Below are 18,832 nucleotides of genomic sequence, written 5' to 3'. Positions count from 1 at the left end.
CTCATAAGAAGACATTACAATTTTAGTCCATTACATTTAATGTAATTACTGATAAAGTAAGATTTATGTCTGTCATGTTGTTATATGTTTTTTTATATCTTAGGTGTTTTTTTATTCCACTATTCCTCCATAATGTCTTTTTTTTTATTAAATAGATATATTCTAGTATAAGATTTTCATTCCCTTGTTGCTTCTTTTACTATATTTTTTGAGTTATTTTCTCAGTGGTTGCCCTAGGAATTACAATTAACATCTTAATTTAAAATGATCTAGTTAGGATTAATACCAATTTAATTTCTATAGGATTCAAAAACTTTGCTCTGATATAGATTGATTCCCTCCCCCTTTCTTTCTGCTATTATTGTCATACAAATTATGTCTTCTTGCATTATAAGTTTGTCTATACAGCTTGATAATTATTGCTTTATGCAGTTGTCTTTTAAATCCGATAGAAGAAAAGAGTTATAAACAAAAATAATTTAATACTGTCTTTTATATTTACCTATGTAGTTAACTTTTACCAGTACTCTTTGTTTCTTCACATGGATTTGAGTTAGTTTGTGGTGTCCTTTTATTTCACTTTGAGGGACTCTTTTTAGTATTTACTGTAGAGTAGGTCTGCTGGTGATGAATTCTCTCAGTTTTGTTTATCTAGGAATGTCTTAATTTCTACCTTTGAAGGGTAGTTTTGCCAGGTGTAGAATTTTTGGTTGACACTCTTTTTCTTTTAGTGCTGTGAATATGTCATCTCACTGCCTTCTAGACCTCATGATTTCTGATGAGAAGTAAGCTGTTAATCTTCCTGAGGAAACTGTATATAATTAGTTATTTTTCTCTTGCTGCTTTCAGGATTCTCCCTGTGTCTTAGGCTTTTGACAATTTGACTATGATGTAGCTAAGTGTGGCTCTCTTTGAGTTTATCCTCCTTAGATTTTGTTGATCTTCTTGGATGAGTGGATTAATACTCATTAAATTGGGGAAGTTTTTGGCCGTTATTTCTTTACACAGTTAAATAGTGCACATGACCTTTTTTTTCTCTCCAAGGGCTATGTTGTATGCTTGATGATGTTCCACAGGTCTCTGAGACTTTTAATTTTTTTCATTCTTTTTTTCTTCTGTTCCTCAAACTGGATAATTTCAATTAATCTATCTTTAAATTTGCTGATTCTTTCTTTTGCCAATTTGAATATGCTGTTTAGCCCATCTAGTGAATGTTACATTTCAGTTATTGTATTTTTCAACTCTCAGAATTTCTATTTTTTTAAAAATAGTTTTTATCTTTATTGATATTCTTTGGTGAGACTTCATTCTTTTAGGTTTCTTTTTGGCCGTGTCGTGCAGCTTGCAGGATCTTAGTTCCCTGAGCAGGGGTTGAACCCAGGCCCTCGGCAGTGAAAGCACGGAGTCCTAACCAGTGGACCACCAGGGAGTTCCTGAGACTTCATTCTTATACTTTCTTTTAATTGTAGTAGCTCATTTATGTTCTTTTTCTAGTAAGTCCAATATTTGGGCTTCCTCAAGGACAGTTTCTACTGACTATGCTTTTTCCTGTGTCTGAGTTATACTTTCCCGTTTCTTTGTGTCTCACAACATTTTTGTTGAAAATTAGACATTTTAATGTGCCAGTTCTGGAAATCAGATTCTTCCAACAACTGCCGCCCCCAGCCAGCGTTTGTTGGTATTGCTGATTGTTGTTGTTCATGTTGTTGCTGTTTGTTAAGTGATTTTCCTGGACTAATTCTGTAATTTTAATTCTTTATCATGTGTAGCAAGTCTCTATTTGGTTAGCTAAGTCTGCTAATGATTGGAAGGAGATTTCCTTATCTGCTTTGAATGAATAAGTCTCCCTGTCTTTGCAAGGGGCTGTGTGTGTGTGTGTGTGTGTGTGTGTGTGTGTGTGTGTGTATCTACATGTTGGGGCATACCTTCAGTGCTCCAGCAGTTTATAAGTCTGTCTTAACCTTAACTTCCTACTCGCACAGAGCCCACGATCAGTCAGATGTGAAAGATTAGGCCCTTTTTAGGTCATTCTTTTGCATGCACATAGCCCTGTACGTGCACATGACCTTCTAGATCCCCAGTAATGTGTTGGAGCTTTTCAGAACTCCACCATGGACATCTCATTCCCCAAATTTTTGGTTTATTGTTTACCCTCTTGTTTGCCTCAACTGGCATGACCCCCTCAGGCAGCTAAGATGTTGAACAATTGGCACTGTTTTCGAAGAATGACCTGGGGATGGGATTTCTCACTGAGATAAGTCTGAGTCAGGTCTAAGGAGAAACCCTGAGAAGGGACTTTTTGAGGGGCTCCAAACTCGTTCTGACTTTTTAGTGGTTGTGAGGCTGTTGGTTTTCTTTTTTTAAAAAATGTTCTATTTATTTATTTATTTTGGCTGTGCTGGGTCTTAATTGTGGCACGTGGGATCTTTCTTGCGGCCTTTTTAGTTACTGCATGCAGGCTTCTTAGTTGCAGCATGCAGACTTCTTAGCTGTGGCATACATGTGGGATTGAACCCGGGCCCCCTGCATTGGGAACATGGAGTCTTACCCACTGGACCACCAGGGAATTCCCGAGTCTGTTGATGTTCAAAGCTACCACAGAGTTGGGGAAAGGGCTCTGGGAATAGGGCAAGTTAAAAATGCCATAGAGCTTGCTGTTCTTGTCAGCCATTTTCTTACTTAAATATTCCTTGGGTTGTTGCAAGCTTTTGTTTAATTTCCAGCATTCTGCAAAAGCTGATTTGACCATTTTTGCTAGTGTTCTCTTTACTCTTAACAGGAGTAGATTTTTAGAGATTCTTACTCCACCATTCCAGAAGTGCTTTTGCACGTTAGCTTTTTCCTGCTCTTTTTCTACTATTCCTAAACCAGTCTGGCCAGAGTAATCTTGTTTCTTGTAATTTTTGGTGTTTCATATGTTTAATCACATAACTGATTAATTCTGTTGTACAATTTTAATAAGACTCATTTAGAATTCATATAACTAAGGATGTATCAAAGATTTATATAATCAACTGTTTACTGAACTTATGACAATTTAGAAAACTTTAATTTTAAATCTTTTACAGCATTGACCCTCTATCCACTCAGAAATTTCCTTCCTATGAAGAACTAGGAACAGCTAAAGTGACTGTGCAGAAGTCTGATGATATTCTTCATGATCTTGGCCAAAAGAGGAACGAAACAAATGGCATACTCCAGGTAAGGTGGGAGCAAGATACTAAAATTAATGATTAGTAAAGGTAAAAATTACGAAGAAATAAAGTTATCAAGACAGAAAGCAAGAGGAAGGATGAAGACAAAGCATGGAAAGACATGTCAGCCCAGCCTGTTCCCCTTACAAAACTTTTCCAAAAGCCCTCATCAAGTGATTTCTACTTACTGCTCCTTGGCTAAGACTGAGCCACATGGCAACCTGTAGCTCTCCAGCTTCTGTTGGAGAGGAAGGAAGGCGGAAGGGAACTGTGAATGGCCCTCGTTTATCCAGTTCACATTGTCTGCTCTGCCTACCTAGAGCCAACTTGCTCTTATTTTGTTTTAGCTTTCTTCACCAGATAGAGCTTTTGTTGGCCACCGAACTGCTGTGGGCTTCCCAGCCCCATTTCACTGAACATTCACATTAGTGCTTCTAAATGGAAAGAAACTTTAGTTGCCAAGTATTCTTTTATAGCTCTTCAATTTGACAAATTGATTCCTTAGACTGTATTGGCATAGTATATGTCCCAAACTATAGTAATAGCTCTTATTTGGATTAAAATATTAATATGTTTTACATATTAACATTCTTGCCTTTTTATCTTTTAAGCCAAAAGAATCTCAGATTGTGTCAGGGGTTGCTGGTCTTCCACAGAATTCCATTAAGCTTCAAATAACCAATACGAGATCCATATTGAAAGATGCTGAGAAGATTTTGAGAGGAGTACAAAACAATAAAAAAGTACTTGAAGAAAACCTGGAAGCTATTATTCGTGCAAAGGATGGAGCTGCCATGTATTCATTCATCAATGCTCTATCTAGCAACAGGTAGGACAGGATGTTGGCATCCCAAGGTTTTTTATGAAACTGCCAGTTTACAGGCTCTCATATTTTTTTTTCTAAGTGCTTCATTTTGTTTTAGTGTGTTTTAATGTTTAGAAAATGTTCTTCATTGCCTTTGACATGTGGACTTATTATAAAGTTGGAATTTGGATATGTACATGTTGCTATTATTTTTCACAGATGTTAATTTTCCCTGTTTTTTTCTCTCCTTGGTACATTTCTTCTGGGATCTACATGTGCTTTTCAAACATTCGATGAAACTAATAACATTGGTTTTTCATTTTCAGATGAAGGATATTGGGCTACACAATAGATTCAAAACTAGGTAAGAGATCTATTCTTAGGACCTTTAATGTTAATTTAAGAAAATTCTTTTTTCTGTTTTGTAGAGAGGTGTCAGAGAAGATTCGGATCAGAAAGGCAGTAGATAACTGGATTAAAACTATTTCTGCAGAAATTCAAGTAGGTATTGGAAAAAAAAAGAATTAATTGAATTCTTAGGAGATAACATTTATTACAAGTATCATACATATTCTCAAAATATTCCTTTTAAGTCCACTGATAATTCTTAATTTCACTCTCTCACCCTTTATACTTACTTAGTAATAAGTTTCATTTTACTTAACATGTGCTTTGTCTCATAAATTATATTATGGCTGTTAACTGAAAAATTGTGGATAATAACTAAAATATGAGTGATTTGAAAGAAAATTTAGCACAAGCATTTAGAAAAGAAAGAAATATACTTACAAAAAAAGGATCCTTTAAAAAAAAAGACAGCAGATTTAGAAGCATTGGCTTACCAAAGTAAAAACATCAAAGTTACTTAAAAGGAAAATACTCCACAAGATTTTTAAGGTTACTAAGTTTAGAGAAGTCAGTTTCAGCTGGAAAAACTGCCACTTTCTCACCTCCACAAAGCTCATGGTGTATCTTCAGACATTAGCATTGCAAAAATCCATGACAGTTGTTTTTATCAAGGGGTCAGTAATTTAAAGGAAATTCTTAAAATTCTATGTATTTGAAGAAGCAAAACTAGACAGGGTAACTCATTTTTACCTTGGGATGCAAAGTGTTTTTTCCTGACTGTAAGATGTGTGTATCTACGTACTCACAGTGGTAGAAGATGAAGTGTTAGTTTTTTTGGTTTGGGGGATTTATTTTTGTTTCTTTCTTGTTTTTTGTTTTTGGGGGGTTTTTTGGCCTCACTATGTAGCTTGTGGGATCGAACCTGGGCCCTCAGCAGTGAAAGCACAGAGTCTGAACCACTGGACCGCCAGGGGATTCCCTAATATACACTTTTAAACACTGTTGTTTTAAGAATATATATCTTTAATGTGGTTATAAAGAATTTATATTAACTGCTATGTAATGCGCCAGAAAAAAAGTGAGCTAAGCGTCAGAAGACTTGGAGTTCATATCTGGTTCTGCAGACGACTAGCAATATATGTCACTCTATAACTGTGGATTTCATGCAAAATATGCTTGTTTAAACCGACAAGTAACTTTAATTTATAAATAAATCTCAGCGTTTTATTACAAAATTGTCTACTTTATGGAAACTTAATTTTTAATTTAATTTTTGGAACAGTTACTATATTCATATGGTTTAAACATCAAGAAGTGTAAAAAGCTTTATAATGAAAAGTTGCCCTCTTATCCCTGAACATCATCTACTATTTCTCATTCCCTCTGCTCCATAAAACACCAGTCTTTTAAATTTTTCGTTTATTCTAAAAAGAATTTTTATTCATATGTAAACCAATATCATTTACTTATAAAGCCTTTAAAACTGCTATTTATATATATATTTCTATAGCAGCAGAAAATGAATTCTAGTACTTTTGATGTGAAAGCATTACTACTTGGATAGATTTTAAGTAATTTTAATTTTGGTTATGTTAAGGATGAACTGGCAAGAAAAGATTATGAACAAAAGAGATTTGATCAGAAGAACCAAAGGACCAAGAGAGTTCAGAACATGAGTAAAGATATTGAAACCAACACACAAGACAAAACGGTAAACAACTCTGTAATTCCAAGAAAACATTCTCAAAAACAAAAAGTGGAGCAAATAAGAAATCCACCTACAAGGAGCATGCCTGCTTCAAGCTTACAGAAAGAGAGAAAAGAGGTAAGATCCTAATCTGGTTTTGTGATGTAAATGTTGCATTATAATTGATCATTTTTTAAAGACATAAATAATGAAATGACTGTGAAAATGTTTTAAAAATATGAATGACTATACAAATGTAAAACCATCTTTAAACTATTGATATTTACAGTTTTGGATATCCATAATGTAGAAATCACTGCACAAAGTACACAGTTCCTTTTTTCTGACATCTCACACTTATAATCACAGTATTTCAGTTATAGCAGGTATATCTAGAGATCATCTAGTCCAAAAATTAGATCCTCTAGTTCATGGTATTCAAAATTGTATTTCATCTTTGTATGTTGTATATGTGTGTGTGTGTGTGTGTGTGTGTGTGTATAAATTTTAGTTTGTTTATTTTTCAGTTTAACAAATGTCTGTTTAGTGCCTAGTGATTGGGAGGCATGGAACTAGATCCTAGAGGGAATTTTTTGGCTGTCCTAACTAAGCTGTAACTTTGTTAATGCCAAACATGGATTGTTGGGCAGATTCATAAAGCATCTGATTAATTCAGTACTTAGTACTTAATAGATGCTCAATAAATGCTACCTTTCTGTGGCATTTAGATTGTGATTGAAGGTGAGATCAGGAATGCAGGAAATTATTTAAAGACTTGATTTATGTTATTTTACTGTACTTGACAGTTATTACTTTCATATGTAAAATGTATTTAAGTTTACTTTTTGGTGCTGATAATATGCTTAGTAGTGTAAGAACCTTCATGTTTTTTGGGTGGATGATTTTTGTATTTAATTTTTATGCTTTGGAAAACTTTACAACTGTAGTTTGAGAACTATCTCCAGAATTTAAGAGCCATTCAACATAGAGGACTTTCCTGACCTGATCATTCTTAATATAGTACTTAAGCTGGCAAAAGGTGTTTTTAGAAAAATGAGATAAGTGTTTGATGACTATTTTGCTGGTGAGTTGAATAACTTTGTGTACTTAGGGGTTTTTGAAAGCAACCACAGTGGTACAAGACAAGGATTATATGTTACAAATCTATGGAAAACCAGTTTACCAGGGTCATCGCAGCACTCTTAAAAAAGGACCATATCTCAGATTTAATTCTCCATCTCCTAAGTCCAGACCACAGAGACCAAAAGTAATAGAACAAGTTAAAGGTAAGGAACCTCATTTTTTGGTGATAAAACTCATTTTTTGTGGTATCGGTTTAATATGTAAAGTTTAATTTTTGCTTTTTATTACTTATAAATACTGTTCAAATTATGTAATGCTTAGGGATGGAAACATTTCCTTTTAGGAAAGTAGGGAAAAATAGACCAGATTCAAGATAGGATCAGTGGGGAAAAAATAGGATTAGATGGTATCTTCAGATAAAGCATGATAAAATTTATGAGATGATGACTTTTAAGCAATTTAAATTATAATCTAGGGAACGTAGACATTTCCTTGCAAAACTTACTCCATCACATTCTTTTTTTTTTTTTTTTCCCTTTCTTTTTGCGGTACGTGGGCCTCTCACTGCTGTGGCCTCTCCTGTTGCGGGGCACAGGCTCCAGATGCGCAGGCCCAGCGGCCATGGCTCACGGGCCCAGCCGCTCTGTGGCATGTGGGATCCTCCCGGACAGGGGCACAAACCCGCGTCCCCTGCATTGGCAGGCGGACTCTCAACCACTGTGCCACCAGGGAAGCCCCATCACATTCTTTATGAACAGAAAAATAAGCCATATGCTGTACATTATCATAAAAGTGCTTATGGGTACTTTTGTAGTTTGGTTTGTCCTCAAAGAGCCTTAGTTAGCAAAGGGGGAAATTTTTTGTTACTTTTGTACACAACTAAAAATATCTTTATTTATCACTATATGTTTTGACTCACACCTACCATTTCACTAGTATATTTAAATATAACTCTTAGTTAAATATTGAGTCCGTTGACTTTGGTTACATTTTGAAGTTTCTCAACTTGTGCTTTAGCAGTGTGTAAGGCACTTTGACAACATGCCGTCACTCATGGATCCCAACTCATTTTCCTTTCTGATCCTTTCTGGAAGTTGGAGCTGTGGCAGTTGCTTTATTTTTCCTTCCTTTCCTTTCCAAAAGTTAGTTGATCATATAGGGTGTCAGTTTATCTAGAAATCCTATAGATTTTATTTTACTAGGCTTGTGGATGATATTTACCCTAATGTTTCCTTGTTTCTTAGACCTTGCTATTGACTTATATTTGGGGTTTGGTAAGCCTTTGCCAAAAAATAAGTTAAGGTTTTAAAATACTTTTAAATCCAAAAATCACTTTATGAAGTAACCCTTTTAATGGTAGAAGTGATTGAGAACCTATGGACCCAGGCTCCTCCTTGGGCCTTGGTGCCTGTTATTCCCTCTGCCTGGAGAGCTTTTCCCTCAGACCCTTGCATGGCTCACTCAGTTCTTTCAATCTCTGCTCATAGCTGTTAGCTCCTCAGAGAGGTCTATGTTGACCATCCTATCCAAAATGTTATCATCTAGCCCTCTCTATTCCCTTGCTCTGCCTGTTGTTCCTCATAGCACTTTTCACCATCTGACATTATACTTTTATTTGTTTATCAATTTTTTTCCTTACTAGAGTGTAAGCTACATGAATACAGTTGGTTTATTCAGTACTTGTAGTCCCTGTGTCTGGAATGATGCCAAACACATTTTAAATGCTGAAAAAATATATTTTAAATAAACATTCAAGGGGCTTCCCTGGTGGTGCAGTGGTTAAGAATCCACCTGCCAGTGCAGGGGACATGGGTTCAAACCCTTGTCCGGGAAGATCCCACGTGCCGCGGAGCAACTAAGCAACTAAGCCCGTGTACATCTGACTTTGATATTGTTTCTAAAAAATCTTAAAATACATTTTTTAAATCTTTAAAAGCATTAAAAGTGCTTACTATGATGTTACTATTAGACACTATCTACATTCACTTCCCCCTCTGCCTTTAAGTTTCTGAGTGTTAGCAGTGAGAGAAGTTACTGCTAGGCACCTTTCAGATTCTATATAGCACCTACAGTACAAACATGGAAGCAGCGGTATCAGTCCCACTGCAGAGATCCCCTCCATTGAAGAACCATTTGTTTGTAGCAAGTAAATTAAATGGCAGTCTTCTCTGAGGTGGTTGCCTGGAAGCCCAGAATGCAAACTAATCTATTGTATTACAGTAAGAAATAAGCAACAGCATCCCTTTCAGACTAAACAAAACTGGGTGGAAACAGAAAAAGAAAAAGAAAACCTACCTTAGGTCTAGCTAGGGTTCAATTAAAAAGTTTTTTACAAATACCTTTTATGTGTCCATTATTATTATACTAGGTATTGTGAAGGCCACAAAGAGTAAGACATTGTCTTAATCCTCTTAAACTGGAGGACTTCCCTGGTGGCACAGTGGTTAAGAATCCGCCTGCCAACGCAGGGGGACATGAGTTCGATCCCTAGTCCAGGAAGATCCCACATGCCATGGAGCAACTAAGCCCATGCACCACAACTACTGAGCCCGTGTGCTGCAACTACTGAAGCCCGTGCACCTAGAGCCCATGCTCCACAACAAGAGAAGCCACTGCAATGAGAAGCCCATGCACCATGACGAAGAGTAGCCTCCGCTCACCACAACTAGAGAAAGCCCACACGCAGCAACAAAGACCCAATGCAGCCAAAAATAAATAAATAAATTTATCAAAAATAAATAAACATTCAAGAAAAATATTCCTTCAATTGAATGAATGAATACTTGAGAACATGATGAAAAAAATATATAGATGTGGTACTAAAATTTTTCTTCCTCGGATCATAAAACTATATTTAAAAGTCTAGATTTATAAAACTACTCTTACATTAAAAGTAAAAATGTAGAAATGTCAGGTATTTATTTATCAATAGAGGAGATTTTAGTTTCTTTTCCTTTACACTTTTAGTTTTCTTCACTTTTCTCAGGTTCCACAGAAATTTATGTTCTTCTCCAGAGAGACAGATAATCAGAAAAACTTCTAATTATTTAAGAATTCAGGATTTAATATCTATATAGGTTTACTAAATAGTGATTAAAAATGTATAATGTTATTAACTTCTGCAAGGTTTTAATAAGTATAGAATTTGATTATCTGTACATAATTTCAAAGGATAAAGCCTGGTTATACAGAATAATGAGAGGATGAAAAAATTTTCAATTCCAAAAATGATGATTAACTTTCTTAAACTCATAGGAAAAAATGTAACAAGTTAAATAATACGTTCTGAATATTCTTTTGAATCTTTATTCAACATTTTATTCTAGTTATTGTATCTTTTCTATCATAGTAGCTGCACAAGTTGTTACATTTATTCAGAGGTTGAAAAACCATGACCTGCAGGTCAGCTGCCTGTTTTTATAAATAAAGCTCTATTGGAACATAGCTATACTCATTCATTTAAGTATTGTCTATGAGTGCTTTCATGCTACAACAGCAGGGTTGAGATGTTGCCACTGAGACCACACGGCCAATGAGGCTAAAATATTTACTATCTGACCAATTAAGAAAAAGTTTGCCAACCCCTGGTTTACTTATATTTTGGGGCCCTGTAACCTTATTATATAGAATGAGATCTTTCTGTGAAGAAGGGTTGCTATATTTGTAGATGACTGCATAGTAGATGTTCAAACAATATTTTAAAATATCTGCCATTGGTCATTATTATAGGCACTAAAGTGAAGTCAATAAGAACACAAACTGACTTTTATGCAACAAAACCTACAAAGACAGATTCTAAACTGCAACATACCATAACTACACTGTCTCCTGGTGAGCAGCAGTATTTGTTCAGCCCAAGCCGGGAAATGCCTACTTTTTCAGGTACACTGGAAGGTCATCTAATTCCTATGGCAGTTCTTTTAGGTAAGACGCAACAAAATATATGGGGTAAATTTTAGAATTCTAATCAGCAATAGCAGAAATTACAAAGTGATACTGACATAGCAGTCACCTACCTTTTCCTTTATGTGTTGTTTGTATTTGTGAGTAGGGCCTCAGAATGTGTCTTACTTGTGTAGTAGCAGTCTCTGAAATGATGCTATATTTTCACTTACAGGAAACATTCTTTTGGTATTTTATAATATATTTCTGTAGATGAAATGAAATTAAAATAATGTTTAGACATGTCATAGATATTCATAATAATTAAAGAACTTGAGGATTTTGATTGGTTTAATATCATCATATCTTAGGAGAAAGTACTTTGAATTACCTTCTATATACTTTTGCACTAGGCCGTGATAAGTAAAAATTATGTAGTTGTGTGTTCTAAGCTAATAGTTTGTTATTAACTTATTTGAGGCCTCTCAGGTCCATCATTGTAAAAGTTGAGCAAATAATTTTTGTTCTCACACTAGCTCTTCAAATTTTGATAGCTATTTTTTTCTTTAAATATCACTGCGATTCTTAATTTTGGTGAATTATTTAAATGTGAATATTTTTCAACATAAGAGAATTTTTTATTTTTGATATTATGTGTTAATGGCATGTCAACTTGGTAGCTGTCTGTTCAAACATGTCTTCTACTAAAATAATAGCTGATACTTATAAAGTCCTTACTGTGTGCCAGGGACAGATCTAAGCACTTTATATATATTAACTTATTTAATCCACTGTATAAAATGCATGGTAATGTACCAATGTTATAAATGAAGAAACTGAGGCACAGAAGAGTTCAGTAATTTGTCAAAGGCCACATAGCTAGAGTGGAGCCAAGAGTCAAACCCAGGCAGTGTGACTTTAGAGTCTGTGTTTTTAATGAATGCACTGCACTGTCCCTCTTTACTTTGAAATTTAGGAAACAAGTGGAACTTTTGAAGTGAAAGGTAACAAAATTTTGACAGCTATGATAGTTAGCAGATAGTTGGCCTACGTGCTCTTTATTGGTAGTCAAACACTAGTATTTTGTTGTCGGTTTTATTTCTGTCTGTTGCTGCCCTATGAAGATTTGAGAATAAAAATAATACAACACAATGCAATACACTTTAGTTTTGGCTTTGCCACTTACTGTCATAACCTTTGGCAAATTAAGTTATGTCTCTAAACCTCTGCTCCCTCAAATGTAAAATGTGGATAATATTAATATTCCATAGGCTTATTTAAATTAGATAGTGTATGTGAACTGTTTAGTACATATGAGCACCTAATGTTAGTCGCTGCTAAAAGGATGACATGGTGAGTATGATGGCAGTGGTGATGATAGAGGAAAAGGTGATTGCAGATAGTGCTTTCCTTTCCTGTGAGAATTTAGGCATAAAGATCTAGGTTTTATATTAGAATTTCTCTTTACTTCTGAAATGGTTGACTTCTTTTCCCCCCAAATTTTTTAGGACAAACCCAAAGTAATAGTGATTCCATGCCACCTGCTGGAGTAATTGTAAACAAGCCACACCCTGTAACAGTGACTACTTCTATTCCACCATCATCTCGAAAAACAGAAACTGGAGTAAAGAAACCTAACATAGCAGTTGTAGGAATGAAGTCAGAAAAAAGGGATCCTCCTCAGCTTACTGTGCAGGTATTCAGTGTGCATGAACAGAAAAATTTAAGGAAAAAAATATTTGGCTTAACTTTAGTACTTAAAATCTATTATATTGCTTCATGAAAACTGTGCTTTCATGATGGGTCTTTCCTTCTTTAAAACTATGATATTAATGTGATATCGCTATCCTTGTTCTACATGATTTAAGCTACCTTTTCTAAGCTGATAACTCATATCCAGTTGACTTGATGATATTCCAAAGGGAACAATTCAATAGTATATAATAATTAATTTTAAAAAGGCTTAATGTGTTTGTCTTATATAATTAATACTTTAATTTTATACAAACATATATAAGAGGACTTGAATGAATGGAGAGAGAACTTATAATGTGAAGCTTAAATATTCAAGATGACAATTCTTCCTAAGTTAATGTATAATTTAAGTGAAATTGTATAAAAAAATAAAAGCCATAATTTTTTTAAAACTTGAACTTTAGGATCATTTTGACATTTGAAAGAACAAAGGTTTAGAAAAGTTAAAGTGTTTTGATACTGGTCCTATTTCAGAAATAGCCTTGGTTATTTAAAAAGACTGTAATATGTGATAGATAGTTCATTAGTCAGTGGGAAATAAGATTATTTTAAATGAAATAATGTATGTTATAATTAGTTAGCAGTGTGGAAAGTAGATCGGTTTTAGACTCTAAACTTTTACTGTGTATCAAGTGAGTTCCAAATAGGCAACAGGCTAAAGTATAACTACAAGATATAAAAACATAGACGAATTAGAAGATAATTGCGTGTAGTCCTTATCAAAAATGAAGTTAAGTCTGGATATAGAGGAAAAATCTTAGTTATGATAGAAAATAGATTTGAAAAAAAAAAAAAGAAAATAGATTTGAATCTATAAAATCTAAAACTTGTATATGTAAAAGATTCCTAAATGAAAAGGAAAAACAACATACAGTGAGAACATATGAAAGGAATATGACAGAAAGTTTTAATTTTTAAATATAAAAATCTCCATAAATTAATAAGAAAACATAAGAGCAAATCCAGAAATATTCAAAGAACATGTATAAGACTCTACAGAAGAGGAAGTTATAAGTAATCAAATTGAGTAATTTAAATCTTGCTAGTTACCAAGGTAATGCAGATTAAAATAACAATAATATACCTCCATTTAAAAACTGTTCTTGCTGAAACACTTCTGTTATCTAATTTGGGTGAAGGTTGGATAAAACAATTAATTATGTTTTTGATGATGGAAATAGAGCTCTTCATTGCATTTGGGCAGTAATTACCAAGTATCTTAAATATTTATGCTTTTTGGCTCAAGAAGTTAGCCTAATATCTGGCTATCTAGCATAATGAAATAATTCAAAGTTCAGGGAAAAAACCCCTATGTATATATGACGTTTTTTGGAGTGATATATATCTATCTATCTAATAGTGAATATCCTAAATGTTTACCAACAGGAAATGATTAAATAAGGCATGTATTTTCTTGAAATACTATACAGTCATTTAAAATACTATTATGAAGTCTATATGGAAGTATAGTAAGGTGTTTATGACCTAATTACAATGGAAAATCAGGAATGAAACTGTTTTAGATTTTAGCTATGCATAAGTGGATAGTAAAAACATAAAGGGAATAGTGAAAATGATGTTGTCTTAAGATAATAGGATTCTTTGTGTTTCCCTTTTATTTTCCAAATTTTGTAAAACACGCTTTCATAATTTAAATGTTATCCATTGACTTTGCAATAAAAAGTTAAATATGTTATTGATACATAGATTCACAAATATTTGAGTCAAAATGATGAACTGAAAACTGGATGTTGTATTCTGTTTTAGATATTACCCAATGTAGATATTGACAGCATTTCAAATGGTAGTGCTGATGTTGGTCTATCTCCGTCTTGTCCCAAAGAAGCATCTCCTCCTCCTCCTCTGAAAACCTGGATACAGGTATGTTCAGAAATGTATTCTATATCTTTGAGCAATGTCTGACTATGGATTTTTAACTAATGTTATTCCATGCAAAGTCTTCCATTATAATCTATTTTAATAATATTCGTTTTAAGGAAAAGATTCAAAACAAATGTGAAATTGCCTTTTTTTTAAATTAATCAATTTATTTTTGGTTGCGTGGGTCTTTGTTGCTGCGCGTGGGCTTTCTCTAGTTCCATCGAGTGGGGCCTACTCTTCATTGCGGTGCGTAGGCTTCTCATTGCAGTGGCTTCTCTTGTTGCAGAGTGCGGGCTCTAGGCTTCAATAGTTGTGGCACGTGGGGTCAGTAGTTGTGGCACGCAGGCTCTAGAGCGCAGGCTCAGTAGTTGTGGTGCACGGGCTTAGTTGCTACACAGCATGTGGGATCTTCCCTGACCAGGGATCGAACTGTTGTCCCCTGCACTGGCAGGCAGATTCTTAACCACTGCTCCACCAGGGAAGTCCCTGAAGTTGCTTATGAACTTGAAAAAGAAAGTTTGTTTAATATCCTTACATTTATAAATGTTCTGAAAATGATAATCCTTAGTGTAACTATTTGGTAGCTTAAGTTGTAAGACTCATATGTGAAGAAAGAATTTCTGTCTCTTTGGAGAAGAATCTTGATTTAAATGGGAATTAAATTATAGTTTTCCTGAATGTGAATTTTATAGTGACAATTGGAGTTTATGTTTTGGGATGTTACTTTGTCGTCATACTATTGACACGATGCAAAAATATGCATTTCTTTCTAATATTTATTTGCTGCTTGTGATTGAATGACAAAATTATGACTTTACTACACAGCAAAATAGCACTGTAACATTTCCCCAGGTTTCCTCTATTGTAAGCAAACTTGTTCACTGAGGATACAGTTTTAAGGAGAGGAAGAACATCACTTTTTCACAATCAGAAATAGTAAAATAGAACTGGCCCTGAATGGCTCTTGTGCCTAATTTTATTTTTCATCAGTAATTTTTTTAACCAGAAGTTTATTAAAACATATATGATTACAAATAATTTTTTGGACTCTTCATCATTCTGCTCTCAGGAATTGTCTATTGTGGTTTTTGGTGACTAGATTATATATAGTGAGGCCTAGAGGCTAAATTTGTAAAATAATTATTTTGTTTGTCCTTCTAAATTATTTGATTCTGTATCTGTCTTTTTGTGAGTTTGTATATGTGTAAACTTATATATCTATACATACAAACACATTTCTTTATCTTAATTCTAGGAGAGAAATCACAATTATATCATCTTGATCAATTGACTTAAGTTGCATTGTTGGTGGAGTCCTTGATAGAAAAACTGATACCTAGTTTTTTATAGCTATTGAAATGATAACTTGGAGACTAGCTTGGATTTCATTTACTAGTTAAATCAAGTCTGAGCGGGATATCAAAATAAAAAATAGGGGCATGTAATTATAAGCTTATGCTATGGTATTATGATAAATTAAATTAGGTATAAATTAAAAAGACATTAAACACTACCAAAACTTTCTGAAAATGCTTTCTTAGACTCCAGAATTTATGAAGGCAGATGAAGAAGAGGTGAAGTTTCCAGGAACTAACTTCGATGAAGTAATCGATATCATACAGGTAACAAAGCTTATTAGCAATCATGTGAATTTATTTTTCTACTAGCATTTTTTTACGTGATTTGATTATCTTTTCTTTTTAAAGACTTTATTATTTTTAGAGCAGTTTAGGTTCACAGCAAAATTGAGAGGAATGTACAGAAATTTTCTATATGTTCCCTACCCCCACACATGCATGGTCTCCCCCATTATCAACATACCCCAACAATTTTGACTTGTTAAAAACTGACACTTCATAATCACTCAAAGTCCATGGATGACCTTAGGGTTCACTCTTTTTTTTTTTTTTTGGCGGTACGCGGGCCTCTCAGTGCTGTGGCCTCTCCCATTGCGGAGCACAGGCTCCGGATGTGCAGGCTCAGCGGCCATGGCTCACGGGCCCAGCTGCTCCGCGGCATGTGGGATCTTCCTGGACCAGGGCACGAACCCGTGTCCCCTGCATCGGCAGGCGGACTCTCAACCACTGTGCCACCAGGGAAGCCCGGGTTCACTCTTTATGTTGTACATTCTATGGATTTGGAAAAATGTGTTCATCATTATGCTATTATACAGAGTATTTTCTCTGCCCTAAAATCCTCTGTGTTCTGACTATTCATCTGTCCCCCCTACCCACCCCAGTCCCTGGCAACCACTGATCTTCTTACTGTCTTCATAGTTTTGTCTTTTCCAGAATGCAGTCTACTTGGAGTCATACAGTATGCAGCTTTCTCAGATTGGCTTCTTTCACTTAGTAAAATGCACTTAAGTTTCTTCCATATCTTTTCATGGCTTGATAGCTCATTTCTTTTTAGCACTGAATAATATTCCATTGTCTGGATGGACCACAGTTTATTTATCCATTCACCTGCTAAACCACATTTTGGTTGTTTACAAGTTTTGGTAATTATGAATAAAGCTGCTATAAAAATCTGAGGGAATTCCCTGGTGGTCCAGTGGTTAGGATACCGTGCTTTCACTGCCAGGAGCCCGGGTTCAGTCCCTGGTCAGAGAAGTAAGATCCCGCAAGCCATGCTGTGCAGCCAAAAAACCCCAAACAAACGAATACAAAACAAAACCAAACATCTGATTTTTTCTGTGGACATAAGTTTTTAACTCCTTTGAGTAAATATCAAGGAGCACAATTGCTGACTTATATGGTAAAAGTATTTTCAGATTTGTAAGAAACCGCTGAACTGTCTTCCAAAGTTGCTGTACCATTTTGCATTCTCACCAGCAGTGAATGATAGTTCCTGCTGTTTCATATCCTTGCCAGCATTTGGTGTTGTCAGCATTCCAGATTTTGGCCATACTAATAGGTGTGTAATGGTATCTTATTGTTGTTTTAATCTACATTTCTCTACCTCAACATAATAAAGGCCCTATATAAGCCCACAGCAAGCATCATTCTCAACAGTGAAAAACTGAAAGCATTTCCTCTAAGATCAGGAACAAGACAAAGATACCCACTCTCTCCAGTTTTATTCAACATAGTTTTGGAAGTCCTAGCCATGGCAGTCAGAGAAGAAAAAGAAGTAAAAGGAGCCAAATTGGAAAAGAAGAAGTAAAACTGTTTGCAGATGACATGATACTATCCATAAAAATCCTAAAGATGCTACCAGAAAACTACTAGAGGGACTTCCCTGGTGACGCAGTGGTTGAGAATCCGCTTGCCAATGCAGGGGACACGGGTTTGAGCCCTGGTTCGGGAAGATCCCAAATGCCATGGAGCAACGAAGCCCATGTGCCACAACTACTGAGCCTGCACTCTAGAGCCCACGAGCCACAACTACTGAGCCCATGTGACACAACTACTGAAGCCTGTGCGCCTAGAGCCTGTGCTCTGCAACAAGAGAAGCCACCGCAATGAGAAGCCCACACACTGCAATGAAGAGTAGCCCCCACTTGCCGCAACTAGAAAAAGCCTGCATGCAGCAACAAAGACCCAATGCAGCCAAAAATAAATAATAAATAAACTAATTAATTAAAAAAAAGAAAACTACTAGAGCTCATCAATGAATTTGATAAAGTTGAAGGGTACAAAATTAATACACAGAAATCTCTTGCATTCCTATACACTAACAACAAAAGATCAGAAAGAGCAATTAAGGAAACAATCTCATTTACCAGTGCATCAGAAAGAATGAAATACCTAGGAATAAACCTACTTAGGAGGCAAAAGACCTGTACTCAGAAAGCTGTAAGATGCTGATGAAAGAAATCAAAGATGAGACAAACAGATGGAGAGATATACCATGTTCTTGAATTGGAAGAATCAATATTGTTAAAATGACTATACTACCCAAAGTAATCTACAGATTCAGTGCAATCCCTATCAAATTACCAATACCATTTTTCACAGAATTAAAACAAAAAATTTTACAGTTTGTATGGAAACACAAAAGACCCCGAATAGCAAAGCAACCTTGAGAAAGAAAAACGGAGCTGGAGGAATCAGGCTCCCTGACTTCAGACTATACTATAAAGCTATAGTCATCAAAACAGTGTTGTACTGGCACAAAAACAGAAATATAGCTCAATGGAACAGGATAGAAAGCCCAGAGATAAACCCACACACCTGTGGTTACCTAATCTATGAC

At 35.1% G+C, this 18,832-nt stretch overlaps 1 protein-coding gene across 1 annotated transcript in view; it reads left to right on the top strand.

Annotated features, from left to right (window-relative positions):
• Positions 1–18,832, top strand: part of KIAA0586 (KIAA0586 ortholog) — a 105,973-nt gene that overhangs the window by 16,985 nt on the left and 70,156 nt on the right. Inside the window, exons 10-18 of the mRNA XM_060142018.1 lie at positions 3,069–3,201; positions 3,806–4,023; positions 4,428–4,500; positions 5,945–6,172; positions 7,146–7,320; positions 10,847–11,041; positions 12,508–12,695; positions 14,522–14,635; positions 16,177–16,257. Coding sequence (XP_059998001.1) covers positions 3,069–3,201; positions 3,806–4,023; positions 4,428–4,500; positions 5,945–6,172; positions 7,146–7,320; positions 10,847–11,041; positions 12,508–12,695; positions 14,522–14,635; positions 16,177–16,257 — 1,405 coding nt within the window. The remainder of the gene's footprint in view (positions 1–3,068; positions 3,202–3,805; positions 4,024–4,427; positions 4,501–5,944; positions 6,173–7,145; positions 7,321–10,846; positions 11,042–12,507; positions 12,696–14,521; positions 14,636–16,176; positions 16,258–18,832) is intronic.

Source organism: Lagenorhynchus albirostris, chromosome 1 (assembly GCF_949774975.1).
Source record: "Lagenorhynchus albirostris chromosome 1, mLagAlb1.1, whole genome shotgun sequence".
NCBI classification, from domain to species: domain Eukaryota; kingdom Metazoa; phylum Chordata; class Mammalia; order Artiodactyla; family Delphinidae; genus Lagenorhynchus; species Lagenorhynchus albirostris.
The sequence above is the reverse complement of the archived record's forward strand: the minus strand, read 5'-3'. Positions and strand labels throughout refer to the sequence as shown.